The sequence below is a fragment of the Zalophus californianus genome, chromosome X, assembly GCF_009762305.2.
Source record: "Zalophus californianus isolate mZalCal1 chromosome X, mZalCal1.pri.v2, whole genome shotgun sequence".
NCBI classification, from domain to species: Eukaryota; Metazoa; Chordata; class Mammalia; order Carnivora; family Otariidae; genus Zalophus; species Zalophus californianus.
The window spans coordinates 5,115,625-5,127,718 of NC_045612.1; the positions used below are offsets into that span (position 1 = coordinate 5,115,625).

Consider the following 12,094-nt stretch of genomic DNA (forward strand, 5'->3'; position numbering starts at 1 on the left):
CCCCGGTTTCGCCTTGCCAGAGTCCCCCACCCTGCCCTACAACTGCCCAGCTCCTCCTCTGCAGTGACCTCCCAGCTCTTCCCAAGGCTCCACGTCCATCGCCACCTCCCCAACTTAATCCCGCTCCTCCCCAACACTGCCTGCCCAACTTCCTCAGCTCCACCCCACCCAGCCTCCTCCTCTCAGCTCCGCCCTGCTACTCCCCAGGTGCTCATCCCCAGTGGTCCCCCGGCTTCTCCTGTGGCTCCGCCCCAAGCTCCGTTACCCCAGCGCTCCCCAGATCCCCCCTGCACCTCCCCCCCCCGGGACACCTCCTCAGGCCCACCGTGCTCTTCGCACAGCTCCTTCTCCGCAACATTCCCCCTAGCTCGGTCCTGCTCCTACCCTGCTCCTTCCCTGCTCCTTCCCGCTCATTGCCCGAGCTCGTACTACCCAACTCTTTCTCACTCGCCGCGCTCACCCCTCTTGCAGGTGCGCCCCAGCTACTCCCCGCAACCCTGTCTCACAGCTCCTCCCCTCGCTCGTTCCCACAGGTCGGCCCCCCCCATACTCCTCCCCCCGCCCCGCCTCCCGTAGCCCCGCCCATGGATCCGCCCCCCCGCTCGCCTAGCCCCGCCCCTTCTCCCCCACCCCATTTCTCTTCTAATTTCCGGTTCCGCCCCAGCCGCCCGCGTCTACCTCCCGATCCACCGGGATCCTTCCCCGCGAGTCCGGGCCGGGTGAGTCCACACACGTCTCCCCGCGGCCGGGGCTTCCGCGCCTATGTGCGTGTGTACGTGAGTGCGTGTGTACGTAACTGCTTGGCTGCGTGCCTACGCGCTTGCGAACGGGCGTGTTTTCGTACCTCCGTGTGCGTTACGTGGGTTCGAGCCGGCGTAGGCCCCGCAAAGAAGGGGCGCCGGCGTCTGCGCCAGCCTGTGAGCTGAGGGACCGCCGACGCCTGTCACCGGTCAGCGGTCCCCGGTGCCGGGCCGCGGCGATGGCGGGAGAGCCACGAGGCGGGCCGAGCGCTCTGTCCGCTCTCCGCGGCCCGCGTCGTCTCCCGGCCTGGGCGTGGGAGGCGGTCGTGCGGGCGCTGGCCGCCTCGCCGGGTCACGCGGAAGCGGACGGTCCCGCCTGGTGGCCGCAGCCTGGTCAGCCAGGGGCGCCCGCGACTCGGTGCCAGGAGACCCGCCCGCCACAGAGGGAGCCAGGAAGCCCCTGCTGCTGAGGCCTGCTGGGCCCTCCGCGGGCTGGGACCTGTGGGCTGGGGTTTTCCGGGCCTTGGGGGGGCGGATCTGGAAGCAGGCGCAGAGCTGCGCAGGCCACCCTTCCCTGTCCCCTCCTCCCGCCACAGTCACACGCCCGCCATCCTTCTAAGTGCATGTGCAGGCAATGGACCTGTGCCCAGAGAAACAGGAGCATGCTGGTCCAGGAGCCCCAGCCCTCCCTCACTGCGTCCCTTCCCGCCTCCCCTTGGCCCCCAGGCTGTGGCCTACCTGAGGTCGCAGGCTGTGCGGTGTTGCACTGGTTACCCGTGGCACTCCTCCCAGTGGGGCCTACTCAGGATTTTATTGAGGGGAACGGGATCGTGGGGCCCCCAAATCCTTCCCCTGTGACAATGTGAGGGAGTGGTGTCACCTTTCTCCTGTTGGATAAGGGGGCTGCTAGGCTGTGAGAACACAGTCCCTTAAGGTGAGAATTTTCTCAGCTGCTGGCTGGGGCATCATGTGATTAGCAGAACCACACCCTGAGTGAGGTGTTTCCCATCCCATGGGCCCTCCTGAGTCCCAGTGGTCCCCCACCCCTGCCGAGTAGAAGACCTGTTCTGGCACATGAGCCAACATTGGCCTCTTGTACCGGATGACTTTTTCTTCTCCCCCCCCCCCCCACCCGCCCCGGTCCTTGTGCGGGTGAAGAGGCCCAGACAAGTGGAATAGCGTTTCCTCCTCAGACCACAAAGCAGGTACTCTGCGTGGTGAGACAGGAGGGCAGCTTTACAGTTCCATCCCTCTAGGGGTTCCGCCCACACAGTTCAGTTCTCCTTGTGTCTTTGTGGCCCTGATGAGAAAAAGGTTGGCCAAGAAACTGAATGGCAGACATGAGGCAAACCTGCAGTCCAGTTATATACCCTCGAGAAGAAAGAGAAAGGGCCAGGCCGCAGGGGGATATCCAGCCTCCCTCGTGAATAATCCGGACCCAGCGAACAGGGCGACCCTTTGTCCCCCATCGGGCTGGCAGAGCTTAAGCAGAGTAAGGATGCTCAGGGCCGACAAAGGAGTGAGGAAGTGGAGCCCTTGTCCGTGGTCGGTGGAGCGTGCACAGGGGAGCCTTTGTGGAAGGCGATGTGCTGGCCTGTATCAGCATCTCAGATGTGCATGCCGTGACCCTCGCCGCCTTCTAAACGTGTCCTCTGCCAACGAGCGTCTGTGGTGGTGTCCTCTGTGGTGGCAGGAAGTGCAAAGCAGTCTGTGAGTCTCCGTCAGTAAGGGACTACTCAGCAAACTGTGGGACGGCCAACCACGGGATGCCACACAGACAGTGAAAGAGATGATAGATGGAGATGTACAGACATGAAGGAATGTGCCGGGTGTGCCCTTGATGGAGAAATCAGTGTGCACCCTGTGGAGACGTCCAGGACAGAGCTTACACCTACCTCGGAATTAGCTTGCCAGGGTGGTTGTATCAGACTACCACAGACTGGGTGGCTTCAACAACGGGAATGCATCGTCGCCCGTTTCTGGGGGCTGGAAGTCTGAGCGCAAGGCCTCGGCTGATTTTGCCTCTTCTGAGAGCTGGGAGAGAATATGTTCCGTCCCTCCCCCCCCGCCCCCCACCTTCTGGTGGTTTCCTGGCCGTCTTTGGCATCCCATAGCTTGTAGATCTCTGCCTGCATCTTCACATGCCTGTCTCTAAACTTCACCCTTTTAAAGGGACACCAGTCCTACTGGGTGAGGGTCTGCCCAGCTGAGCTCATTTGCATTCACAAGGTCTGTAAAGACCGAAATTCCTTTACGTATGAGGTCATGTTCTGAAGTGCTGGGGATTGAGACTTCCAACACACGAATTTGGTGGGGACATAATGCCACCCGTGACAACCTATGAAAGCCCTGAGGGAGGGATGAACTTGGAGTGTTCCGGGGATGGAAGGAAGGCCTTTGTGGCTGCAGGGTGGTGAGTAGAGGGGTGAAGGGAGCAGACAGCGGGGGGTGGGGGGGGGCGGTTGGGGGGCAGATCACGTGGGGCCTTTGGGCCCTGGCGAGAAGTGTGGATCTGTCCTGGACGGGACAGGAGGCCCCTAGAAGGTTGTGGCAGGGGAGTGACATGATGGATCACTCCTGTACCAGAACCACTCTGTCCTCGGTGCGGACCCTGGAGTGCTGCGCTCCAGCGGCAAGGCAGAGGGTGACCAGGAGGGTGCTCGAGAGGGCAGCAGGCCCTTGGGAGACTGAGGCTGTGATTGTGGCCGTGCAGACGATGGAGTCGGGTCGGGCTCTGAGTGGGTTTGGGGACCGGCGCCCACGTGATGTGAGTGCCGGGTGCGGGAAAGGGAGCGCAGGCGGCTGCTAGGTCAGGGGGACTGGAACAACAACAGATTGGTGGTAAACCACTCGCCGAGGTGGAACGGAAGCGGATTTGGGGTGGCGGTGGTTGGGAACCCGGGGCTGCTGGCTGTGGAAAGTTGAGACGAAGCGGGCATGGCCTGTGTGAACAGGGGCAGAGCAGTCGAGCGTGCGATGTGCAAGCCTGAGCAGAAGGGAACGAGAGGCGGTCAGCCGCGTCCGGGCTGTCCGGCCACGAGTCAGATGAGGACAGGACGGGCACGTGGCGGGTCGAGGGTGTGTTCGTGGAAGGTGGGGTGCGGTGCATGGCGAGGAAGTAGAGGCTGCGAGTATAGACGGCCGTTCTGGGGGGACTTCTGCTATGCACAGGTTTGGAGAAGGCCGCCGCAGGAGCTGGAGGCCTGTGTGGGGGCTCCCCCCCCACCCCGGGGGGGGGGGCGGGGGGAGCGGTCCTTGTCCCTGCCCTGAGGGAGACACAGGTGTGGCTCTCTGCAGAGGGGACCACCTACTCCTGGGGGACGGGAGGGAGGCTGCCTGAGCAGGAGCAGGACAGAGCCAGGCGCCGGAGTGAGCCACAGGGCTAGGCCCCAGAGCACAGCTGAGGGCGGCTCGGCCGGAGAGACAGAGGGAAGGCAGCGGGTCTGGACGTGGGGACAGGCAGGACGGTGCATTGGGAAGGGGGTGAACATGAGGCAGCCTTGCTGGTCACGGGGCCTTGTCTTTGAGAGTGGATGTGGTTTCTTCAACAGGAGAATGCCGTTGAGGCCAGGTTTATGTACTTCAGGACCTGGGAGCAGAGATGAACCGGAGAAGGTGGTACTCAGGGGCTCAGGGTAGAGCCCCAGGCCCGATGATGATGATGATGGGCAGCCACTGTTTGTAACTGTCCTGTTAGGTGTCATGTACTGGGCTAGGCGCCCTTGGCACCTTGTCCCCGATCCTCGCAGCCACGCTGGAGACGGAGGCTCCGTGAGGTACCGGGACCCAGCTGAGGTTCAGGCCCGGGGCCCCGCTCTTCCCACTGCACAGCTCTGTCCTCCCGTGAGGAGGGCGGACCCCCCCCCAATCCAGGTGCAAGGGCAGGGGGTACATGCACTCAGATCCCCTTGCAGTCATGGGCCATCTGTCTCTTCCTCGGCACCTCCTTCTCAGGTACGGAGTGAGGTGATGGTAGCGCTGCTGTAGCGGGTGATTTGAGGATTGAGTCCTCTGGTGTGTGGTTCGTGCCCCTCCCCTGTGCCTGGCATAGAGGCAGTGCGTGCGCCCCGGGACCAGTTGTTCCTGCTCTTGTATTTCCTTTCTCTAGGCTCGGGTCGGGGTTGGGGGTGTCTGTTGATAGTGGAGAGCAGTGGGGCAGGAAGGGGTCCGAGGAGGGTGGCACCCAAAGGGGCCGGGGCCATCTGAGATCGCGGGGCGCCCCCAGCGCTGAGCCGAGGTTAGATCCCAAGGATTTGTGCTCCGCCGCCCCGGGACAGGAGCCCGGGGATCTGCAGTGTCTCGGCGGTGGCAGGGCCAGGGACCCGAGTGGGTTGGCAGGAGAAGAAGCGAGGCCCAGGAGTGGCCCTGTCTGTGCTGGGAGGGGGCTAGAGCCAGCTTGCCGAGTCGTGAAACCCAGGGGCCCGTCCCCCTCTGTCCTCTGCTGGGGCTCCGTGGCCTCTGTTGTAGCACTGACCACGTGCTGTCCCGGCCGTGCCTTTCTCTAGCCGTCTGCGCCATCGTCCGAGAGCTCGCCCAAGACTCCGTCTGATGGACACGTCGTCCTGATCCCCGGCCCCTTCCTTTGGGCCTGTCGGTTGACTGTGTCGTGATAGGAAGAAGGAGCCAGGGTTCTCGGCTCCCCCACCGCCCAGGTCAGTAGGCAACCCCGGGGACACTGGGGCGAGGCCTTGCCCGCGGGTCATGAGCTTGGAGCGCTGGGCATGATGCTCATTGACGTTCGTGGTTCCGTGTCCCCGCAGGCCAGGGGAGGCCCCAGGAGCTGTAGGGAGATGCAGTTCGGCTGCCTCTCCTTCCGGCAGCCTTACGCAGGTTTCGTCTTAAACGGGGTCAAGACCGTGGAGACGCGTTGGCGTCCTCTGCTGAGCGGCCACAGGAACTGTACCATCGCCGTCCACATCGCCCAGAGGGACTGGGAAGACGCCACGTGGAGGAGGCTGCTGGTGGAGAGGCTGGGGATGGCCCCCGCTCAGATTCAGGCCTTGCTTCGGGAAGGGGAGAAGTATGGCCGTGGCGTGATAGCTGGCAAGTGATGATAGGCCAGATGCTGCTCAGACAACCTCCAGGGGCTAACGCCGCGGGATCTAGCTCGGGAGTTTTGTGGCTTGTTTTCTTTCGAACTGCTTGGTGTGTGAGCCGAGCGACACACCGTTCAGAGGGGCAGCAGGGGGCCGTGGGCTGGGGGTGGGGGGAGTTGCCGAGGTCCCACGACCTCAGGGGGACCCTGCGTCCGCTCTGGGCCTCGGTTCCCATTTTCGATCTGAGAGGCAGGGACAGCTTCCGAGTCTCCACGTGGCACTGGCCTGTGCGTGTGTATGTGTAGAGCCGTGTGTTTGCGCGCGAGTGTGTGTGCGTCCGTGTGTGCGTGCGCGTACATGCGGCAGAGACCATGGGAGGCGGAGACCGCGGTACCCGGCGTGGGTTGGGGTAGCCTCCAGATTCAGGCTGTTGCCTGGCTTCGTGGGCGGATGCCCCACCCCCACCGTCCCCGCATCCCAGCTAAGTTCCCTGCGCCCTGGGTGGGTCAGGTCCCACCGCCGCACCTGCCACCTGCCAAAGTGCTCGGGGACCTGATGGCCTGTTCCCCCTGGCGTCTGGAGCCCTTCTGACCTCCGCCTGCTGCCCTGAGCAGTCTGGCTGGGACCAGCCCATTGCTTGGGTGTGGTCGTTGAGGACAAGGCCCTCCACTTCTTTGTCTCCGTCCCTCGGCCTCACCCGGAATTCCCTGAACAGAGTTTGGCACGTCGCAGATGCTCGGCCAGAGCGGCCCAGTGTACTCCGTGGCCCCTTGGGGAGACCCTCGTGGTCCCTGGTGGTTGTAGCTTTCAATAACCGTGTTCTCCGTCAGGCGGGCCTCGGTTTCTGGAAGGAAAAACCAGTGCGCGCTTCTCCTTGTGCACAGGGCTTGTTGACGTTGGGGAAACGTTGCCGTGCCCAGAGGACTTAGCTCCCGATGAGGTCGTGGAACTGGAAAATCGAGCTGTGCTGACCGGCCTGAAGCAGAAGTACCTCACGGCGTTTTCGAACCCCAGGTGGTTGCTGGAGCCCATCCCCCGGAAAGGCGGAAAGGATCTCTTCCAGGTAGACATCCCAGAGCACCTGCTCCCCTCGGGGCAGGAGGCCTGAGGGGCGTGCAGGGTTACGGAGAACCCCAGCTAAGTCATGACCCGTGGGATGACCATCGTGCCGCAGGCGGGGACCGCAGCTCTGGTCTGGCTTGGCCCTGCCGCGGAGAGCGCTGCCGCTGCGTGCTGTTCGTGGGCACGGATTTCTCCGCTCCCGTGCGGGGGACGGGCCGGCGGGACTTTCCCTGTGAGCTGCCCGTCTGGGCTCCTCGACGGGCTCGAGGACTCGGAGCTTCAGGAGACAGGGAAAGCTGCTGTAAAGGCCTTTGCACCGCGACTAATTTGGGTTGCACAAAGAAATACGTTTTGGGGCGCCTGGGTGGCTCAGTCGTTACGCGTCTGCCTTTGGCTCGGGTCATGATCCCGGGGTCCTGGGATCGAGCCCCCTGTCGGGCTCCATGCTCCACGGGGAGCCTGCTTCTCCCTCTGCCCCTGCTTGTGTTCCCTCTGTGTCTCTCTCTGTGAAATAAATAAATAAAATCTTAAAACAAAAAAATGCGTTTTGAGAGAACTGGTTAGTGTCTCCCCCGCTCTTTGTTCTGGTCAAAAGTCAGAGAGCGTTTGAACAGCGTCCAGGGGATGTTGTGGGAAGGCTGGGAGTGGGCACCGAAGGAAGGCCCGGGAGGGAGTGGCCAGCCACGGACGGCCCCGCTCACGGTGACGAGGACCTCAGCCTGAGAAACAGAGCGCCCATCCGTCCTCGCAGATGACTCTTGCTCTGTTGTGAAAGCGTCCCTTGGCCCGTGAAGGGTGCGTGTTACACACGTGGCACGGCTGCTTCGTGTGCAAGGGAAGGATCCTAAATACAGCCCTGATGGAAAAGTGACAAGTTGTGCTGTTTGTTTTGTGGGAAATCTCTTGTTGTTGGCTTTTGTGTGTTCCATAGCGAAGGTTCTAGTGGTTGTTACCTATGAGGATGATGGGCCACCCCCGCCCCCCCCACCCCGCCACCCCCACCCCACCATCGACTGGAATGGCCTGTGTCTTCTGAGCTCGACTAAAGGGGTCCTACGTCCCTGCTTCTCGGTGGGCCTCCTTGGAAGGCCCCTGGCCCCCGCGCTAGAAGCGCTCAGCTGCTGATCAGAAACTCGCCCTGGCATCCCAAGGGGACCCACGAGGAAGGCCCCTCCTGGCTCAAGCTGCGCGAGCGCCGGACAGGGGGACGGCGCCAAGGTCAGGAGCGAGGCTGTTGTCTCTCCTGACCGGCAGGCGAGGCTCAGGCGACCAGAACTTCCTGGGCCTGCCTCAACACTCCCCAGCCAGCTCCTTGGCCGAGTGGGTGAAAATGCTGCCGCTTCAAAGCAAAGAGGACCCACGGGGGCCAGACCCGGTCCTGGGCCAGGATTCCCAGCCTCCTCGGGTTTCTCCGATGAGGTGTGCGTGGTGTCGCAAGTTAGAAAGAACACAGACTCGCCGGTGTCATTGTTTATTGACTCCTGCGGAGTTTTGCTTTTCTTTATTAAGGCCAGGAATAGAGTCAGGGTTCCACAATGGTGATTTTTATCTGTCGCCCGTGGCCTGTGAGCTTAGGGAACCGGGTCGTCCTTGAAGTGTTCACAGAGTGCACACTTGTAATCTGAGGAACCCTCCTCCTCCTCATTCTCACTGGGGGCCTCGTTTGGGGACATGACAGAAAGGCCAGCCAGCAGGATGGAATAGCAGGTGTTGTACAGCGACATCAGCAACCCGTCATCTGGGTAAGCCGGGAGGGCGGTGGGCAGCTCCCCCGCGCCGTCCCTTCTGGCAGTAGCCAGGGGCACAAACATCACATTCCTGGAGGTGCCCTCCCCACTTGGGCCACCCTGCTCACTTGGGCCATGATTTTCCATGGCACTTCTGGCTACGCTGCTCAGGGACCAGATACTGGAGAAGCCAAAGGACTGGGTGCCGCTGGGTCCCTGAACGTTTGGGGCTTCTCTGGGGCCCGCCTTGTCCTCGTTGCTGGATTCGCTGTGATGGAATCGTGGGGAACGTCTTGTCGCCGCCGCCACCTGCTTCTTTCTCTTTAGAGGTGTTGCACCGCTTCCTAGCCACCTGGTGCCGGTTCTCGGATCACCTTTCCTCTGAATATTCTCGAGCAGCACGGGCCTGTCTCGCTGGAAGTTGGAGTTGCGGTACATCTGAAACGAGATTCGTCCTTTTAGTCATTCTGGAAGGAAAGAATCGTGTCCTCTGCTGCCGCCGCCGCTGCCACGGCCACCGCGGCCACCACCAGGGCCACCACTACTCCCTGCCCCTCCCCCCCCCCGAGGACATAATGGCCTAGATAATGGCCTAGCTCTACTATGGAGGAGAGGTCCTCTGAGGCTGCCTGCGAGGTTCCTTACGCCCTAGAGCCTGAGCTCACCAACGACACGGCGTGCATAGGTTAAGGTGTTCACGCACCTATCTGACGTTCCCTGGCTTCTGTCTAGGCATAGAGAAATACGTTACTAAAAGATTACTAAGAAATTAAACGCTTTCGGGAGATCCTTCATCTGGGTCTACTAGGAAGCTGTTGGAAGGACAGAAGACGGGGGCGGGGGAGACGCGAGGACTTTCTACTTTACCGTCATCCTCCCGTTCCCCGGGGCGCGAACCGAAGGGCTGTCTGGGCGTATTTTGCTGAACCCGTACAGGTTCATTAGGCAGATGAACCCCTTCAAGCTGTCAGTGTCAAAGATTCTCTCTGGGCCCCTCCGGTGAAGAATCTCCCTCTGGAAAAGGTCTTCATCGATGATCACGGTGTCGCCGTCGTCATTCCAGCGCACGGACGGGAAGGCGTCGTCCTCCACGATGCTCCAGAGCTTTCTCGGGAAGGAAAGCCCGAGAATGTTTTGTCCCACATTGGCGGCACCCAGGTTTGGGGCCTCTGGCTGTGGGTTGTCTTGGGGATCTGGATCTCGGCTCACAGCCGGGTCCTCGTGCTTCTCTAAAACCTCCCTGGAATCCAAATTTGGACCCAGGGAGGAAGTCGATGGGACCGCTGTGGCTGACTCTCCGTCACCAGGCGGAGCCAGCTTGACCGGGCGTATCTCGTCGGTACTCTGACTAGCCATGGCGCTAAGTCTAGATCAGGAGCATTTTCACCCCGAGACCGTCTCACTTGACTCTCGAGTCAGAAATGCCTTCGGCCGGTACAGGGGTGCCCCATATATACTGTCCCCCAAATTCTGGAGTCTCGTAGTCAGGCAACCGGGTGCCTGAGTCATCGCCCCCTTTATTTGTCATGTGATGTCACAAAGGCGGCTCTGAGCTGGTCTGGAGAGGGAGCCCTGGCCAAGTGTGGGGGAGGGGAGGGGTACAGGCCCCTAGCTTCTCTCTTTTCTACAAGTAAACAAACGTATGGTTTGAGTTCCCCAGGAAGGCTCCTGTCTACAACCAGGCACAATGCCTCCCGGGCCCGGGCCCTGGATGGGTAGAGAAACCACAATCCTAGGTGCACTCCCACTCCCTGAGGACCGGCGGCGGGGGGCGGGGGGGGACCTGTTGGTGGCCTCTCTGATTAGCTCAAGGGCCAGGCCCTGGGTAGCCCTGCCTTGGCTACCACCAAGTCGGCCTGGGTCAGATGGGCCCTTGGGAGACTGTCTCTCTCAGAAGCTGGCAGCCCCCAGCGGTCTGGTTGGCCTAGTCTCAGTTGGTAGCCCTCCCCCTTCTTCCGGCCCCCCCCCCCGCACTTCCTGCTTTGGTCTCTTCCACCTGCTCCTGCTGGTTAGTTGGTCCTGCTCAGATGGGCCTGAACCAAGAACCCTGTTTCCTTGCCCCTGGGTCAAATTGTCCCCGGAGTAGGGCTGTGCGAGAGCAACGGTGAGAGCGTTGCTCTCGTTCCTCAACCTCAGTGTTACCCACAGCACCTCAGACACACTGCTAACCCAGAGCTCCGGCTTTGTCAGTGAATGGCCGCCGCCTCTGCCGAGCTTGAGGGTCTCCTGTTGAGCTCTGCTTGTCCCCAGATCTCATCCCTCGCCAGATCACGATGGGATTGTCTTTAGTCTCCGTTTGTTCCCTATAGGAACTCTCCTCGTGGCCCAAGATGTGCTCACTTTGGGGACACTTGTGCTCGCCCTTTGCAAATGTCCTCCCGCGGACAGGCCGATTCAGCCTCCCTTGAGGCTGCCTCGAAAGCCCTCTCTCCTTTCTTCAGTGGAGTGGTTTGGCTTCAGCTCTCCCAGATTTCTGGCCACCCGCTTCCAAATTGGATCTCCCTTGGCACTTCCCCTTTTAATTACTTGATTTTGGGGTTCAGCATATAGTCTGTTCTGTGGAAACAAAGCATTTCACGGACCCACGGCCATGCCAGCCCTGCTCCCCTTGCCCCGAGCCCACCCCCACCCCTGACTGCCTGTGGTCCCTCTCCTGCCATGACCTTGATGGTAGATACAGTGAGTAGTGTCGTTTGCTCTGCGGTTACTTTTCCAAGGGCCTGTTCTATACAGACTCACTCCCCAGGAAAACTCCTCCTTGTTTAGCTCGCCGTGACCAGAGGAAGCCAATAGGCAGTATCTGAAAATAGAGGAGAGTCTGGGTGTGGGATGGGGCACAAACCTAAATGAAAGTCATCTTCACCATAGATGAGAGGATGGGACGGTGGTTGGAGGGATACATGCTCCCTAGCCACCTGGACAGCTTTGTTCTCAATCTCCGCTCTGGTGCCGTGGAAAGGCCCCCGCCTGCGAGGATCCTAGCTCCTTGAGCCAGCTCTGCCACCGAGGAGGGTCATTCGCCCTCTCTGAGGGTCAATGCTTTGTGTCTAAATGGGGAGCGCCAAGAGGGTTCGGGAGAGGGTCTCCCGGGGGGACTTTCCGTCCAAGGGCTGGGACCCTCGATGGAGCCCCCAGGTCTAGAATCGGGCTGGCTTCGTGGTCTCCGGGCTTCTTGACAGTTTACCAAGTGTTCATTCCAGAAGTCAGTGCGTGCTGTGGGGGCCTGCCACGAGAGGCTAAGGATTTACACGGGAGCTTAGAAAAGGGCCACCATTTAAAAGCCATTGGCGGCTTCTCAGAAGGGGGCTCCTAGAGTCTCTGGTTAAACAGCCCAGCTTCCTTCAGTTGCGTACCTAAGAATTTTCTCCTCAATGAGCTCTTTAAAGAACGAAAATGATATTTTGCCGTGGCCTTTGCGAGCCCCTGCGCTCTGCTGTTTACTTAGAGGGACCGGACCGTGGTGGTGGGGGGGGGGGGGGACGTGGGAGCGATGACCAGCCGGGAACCCACAGTCTGGCGCTCCACACCG

The 12,094-nt window shown here is 61.1% G+C and overlaps 2 protein-coding genes across 5 annotated transcripts; one reads left to right on the plus strand and one right to left on the minus strand.

Moving 5' to 3' along the window:
• The first annotated feature begins 609 nt into the window (after positions 1-609).
• Positions 610-7,330, plus strand: LOC118356518 (protein EOLA1-like). Of its 4 annotated transcripts, none has more exons than XM_035725542.1 (5): positions 610-719; positions 4,292-4,516; positions 5,246-5,392; positions 5,501-5,783; positions 6,661-7,330. In XM_035725542.1, the coding sequence occupies exons 4-5, from the start codon at positions 5,531-5,533 to the stop codon at positions 6,882-6,884; spliced, it is 477 nt and encodes a 158-aa protein (XP_035581435.1). In that variant the 5' UTR covers positions 610-719; positions 4,292-4,516; positions 5,246-5,392; positions 5,501-5,530; the 3' UTR covers positions 6,885-7,330. The 4 variants fall into 4 exon arrangements, with proteins under 4 accessions (XP_035581435.1, XP_035581437.1, XP_035581436.1 ...); XM_035725543.1 differs by lacking the exon at positions 610-719 and adding an exon at positions 855-949; XM_035725544.1 differs by lacking the exon at positions 4,292-4,516 and having other exon boundaries at positions 613-719.
• Positions 7,331-8,261: 931 nt separating this feature from the next.
• HSFX3 (heat shock transcription factor family, X-linked member 3) lies at positions 8,262-11,138 on the minus strand. Its single transcript, XM_035725541.1, has 2 exons — positions 9,433-11,138; positions 8,262-9,003 (listed from the first exon to the last, which is right to left on the minus strand). Exons 1-2 carry the CDS (start codon positions 9,919-9,921, stop codon positions 8,410-8,412), a joined length of 1,083 nt encoding a protein of 360 aa, XP_035581434.1. The 5' UTR covers positions 9,922-11,138; the 3' UTR covers positions 8,262-8,409.
• Positions 11,139-12,094: the final 956 nt, after the last annotated feature.

Bases quoted from the DNA above. Each gene is read 5' to 3' on its own strand.
- LOC118356518 (XM_035725542.1), top strand. From the start codon at position 5,531: ATGCAGTTCGGCTGCCTCTCCTTCCGGCAGCCTTACGCAGGTTTCGTC. The intron at 5,784-6,660 runs GCAAGTGATGAT...CCTTGTGCACAG, and splicing joins TGGCCGTGGCGTGATAGCTG to GGCTTGTTGACGTTGGGGAA.
- HSFX3 (XM_035725541.1), bottom strand. From the start codon at position 9,921: ATGGCTAGTCAGAGTACCGACGAGATACGCCCGGTCAAGCTGGCTCCG. The intron at 9,004-9,432 runs GTAAAGTAGAAA...ATCTCGTTTCAG, and splicing joins CGGGGAACGGGAGGATGACG to ATGTACCGCAACTCCAACTT.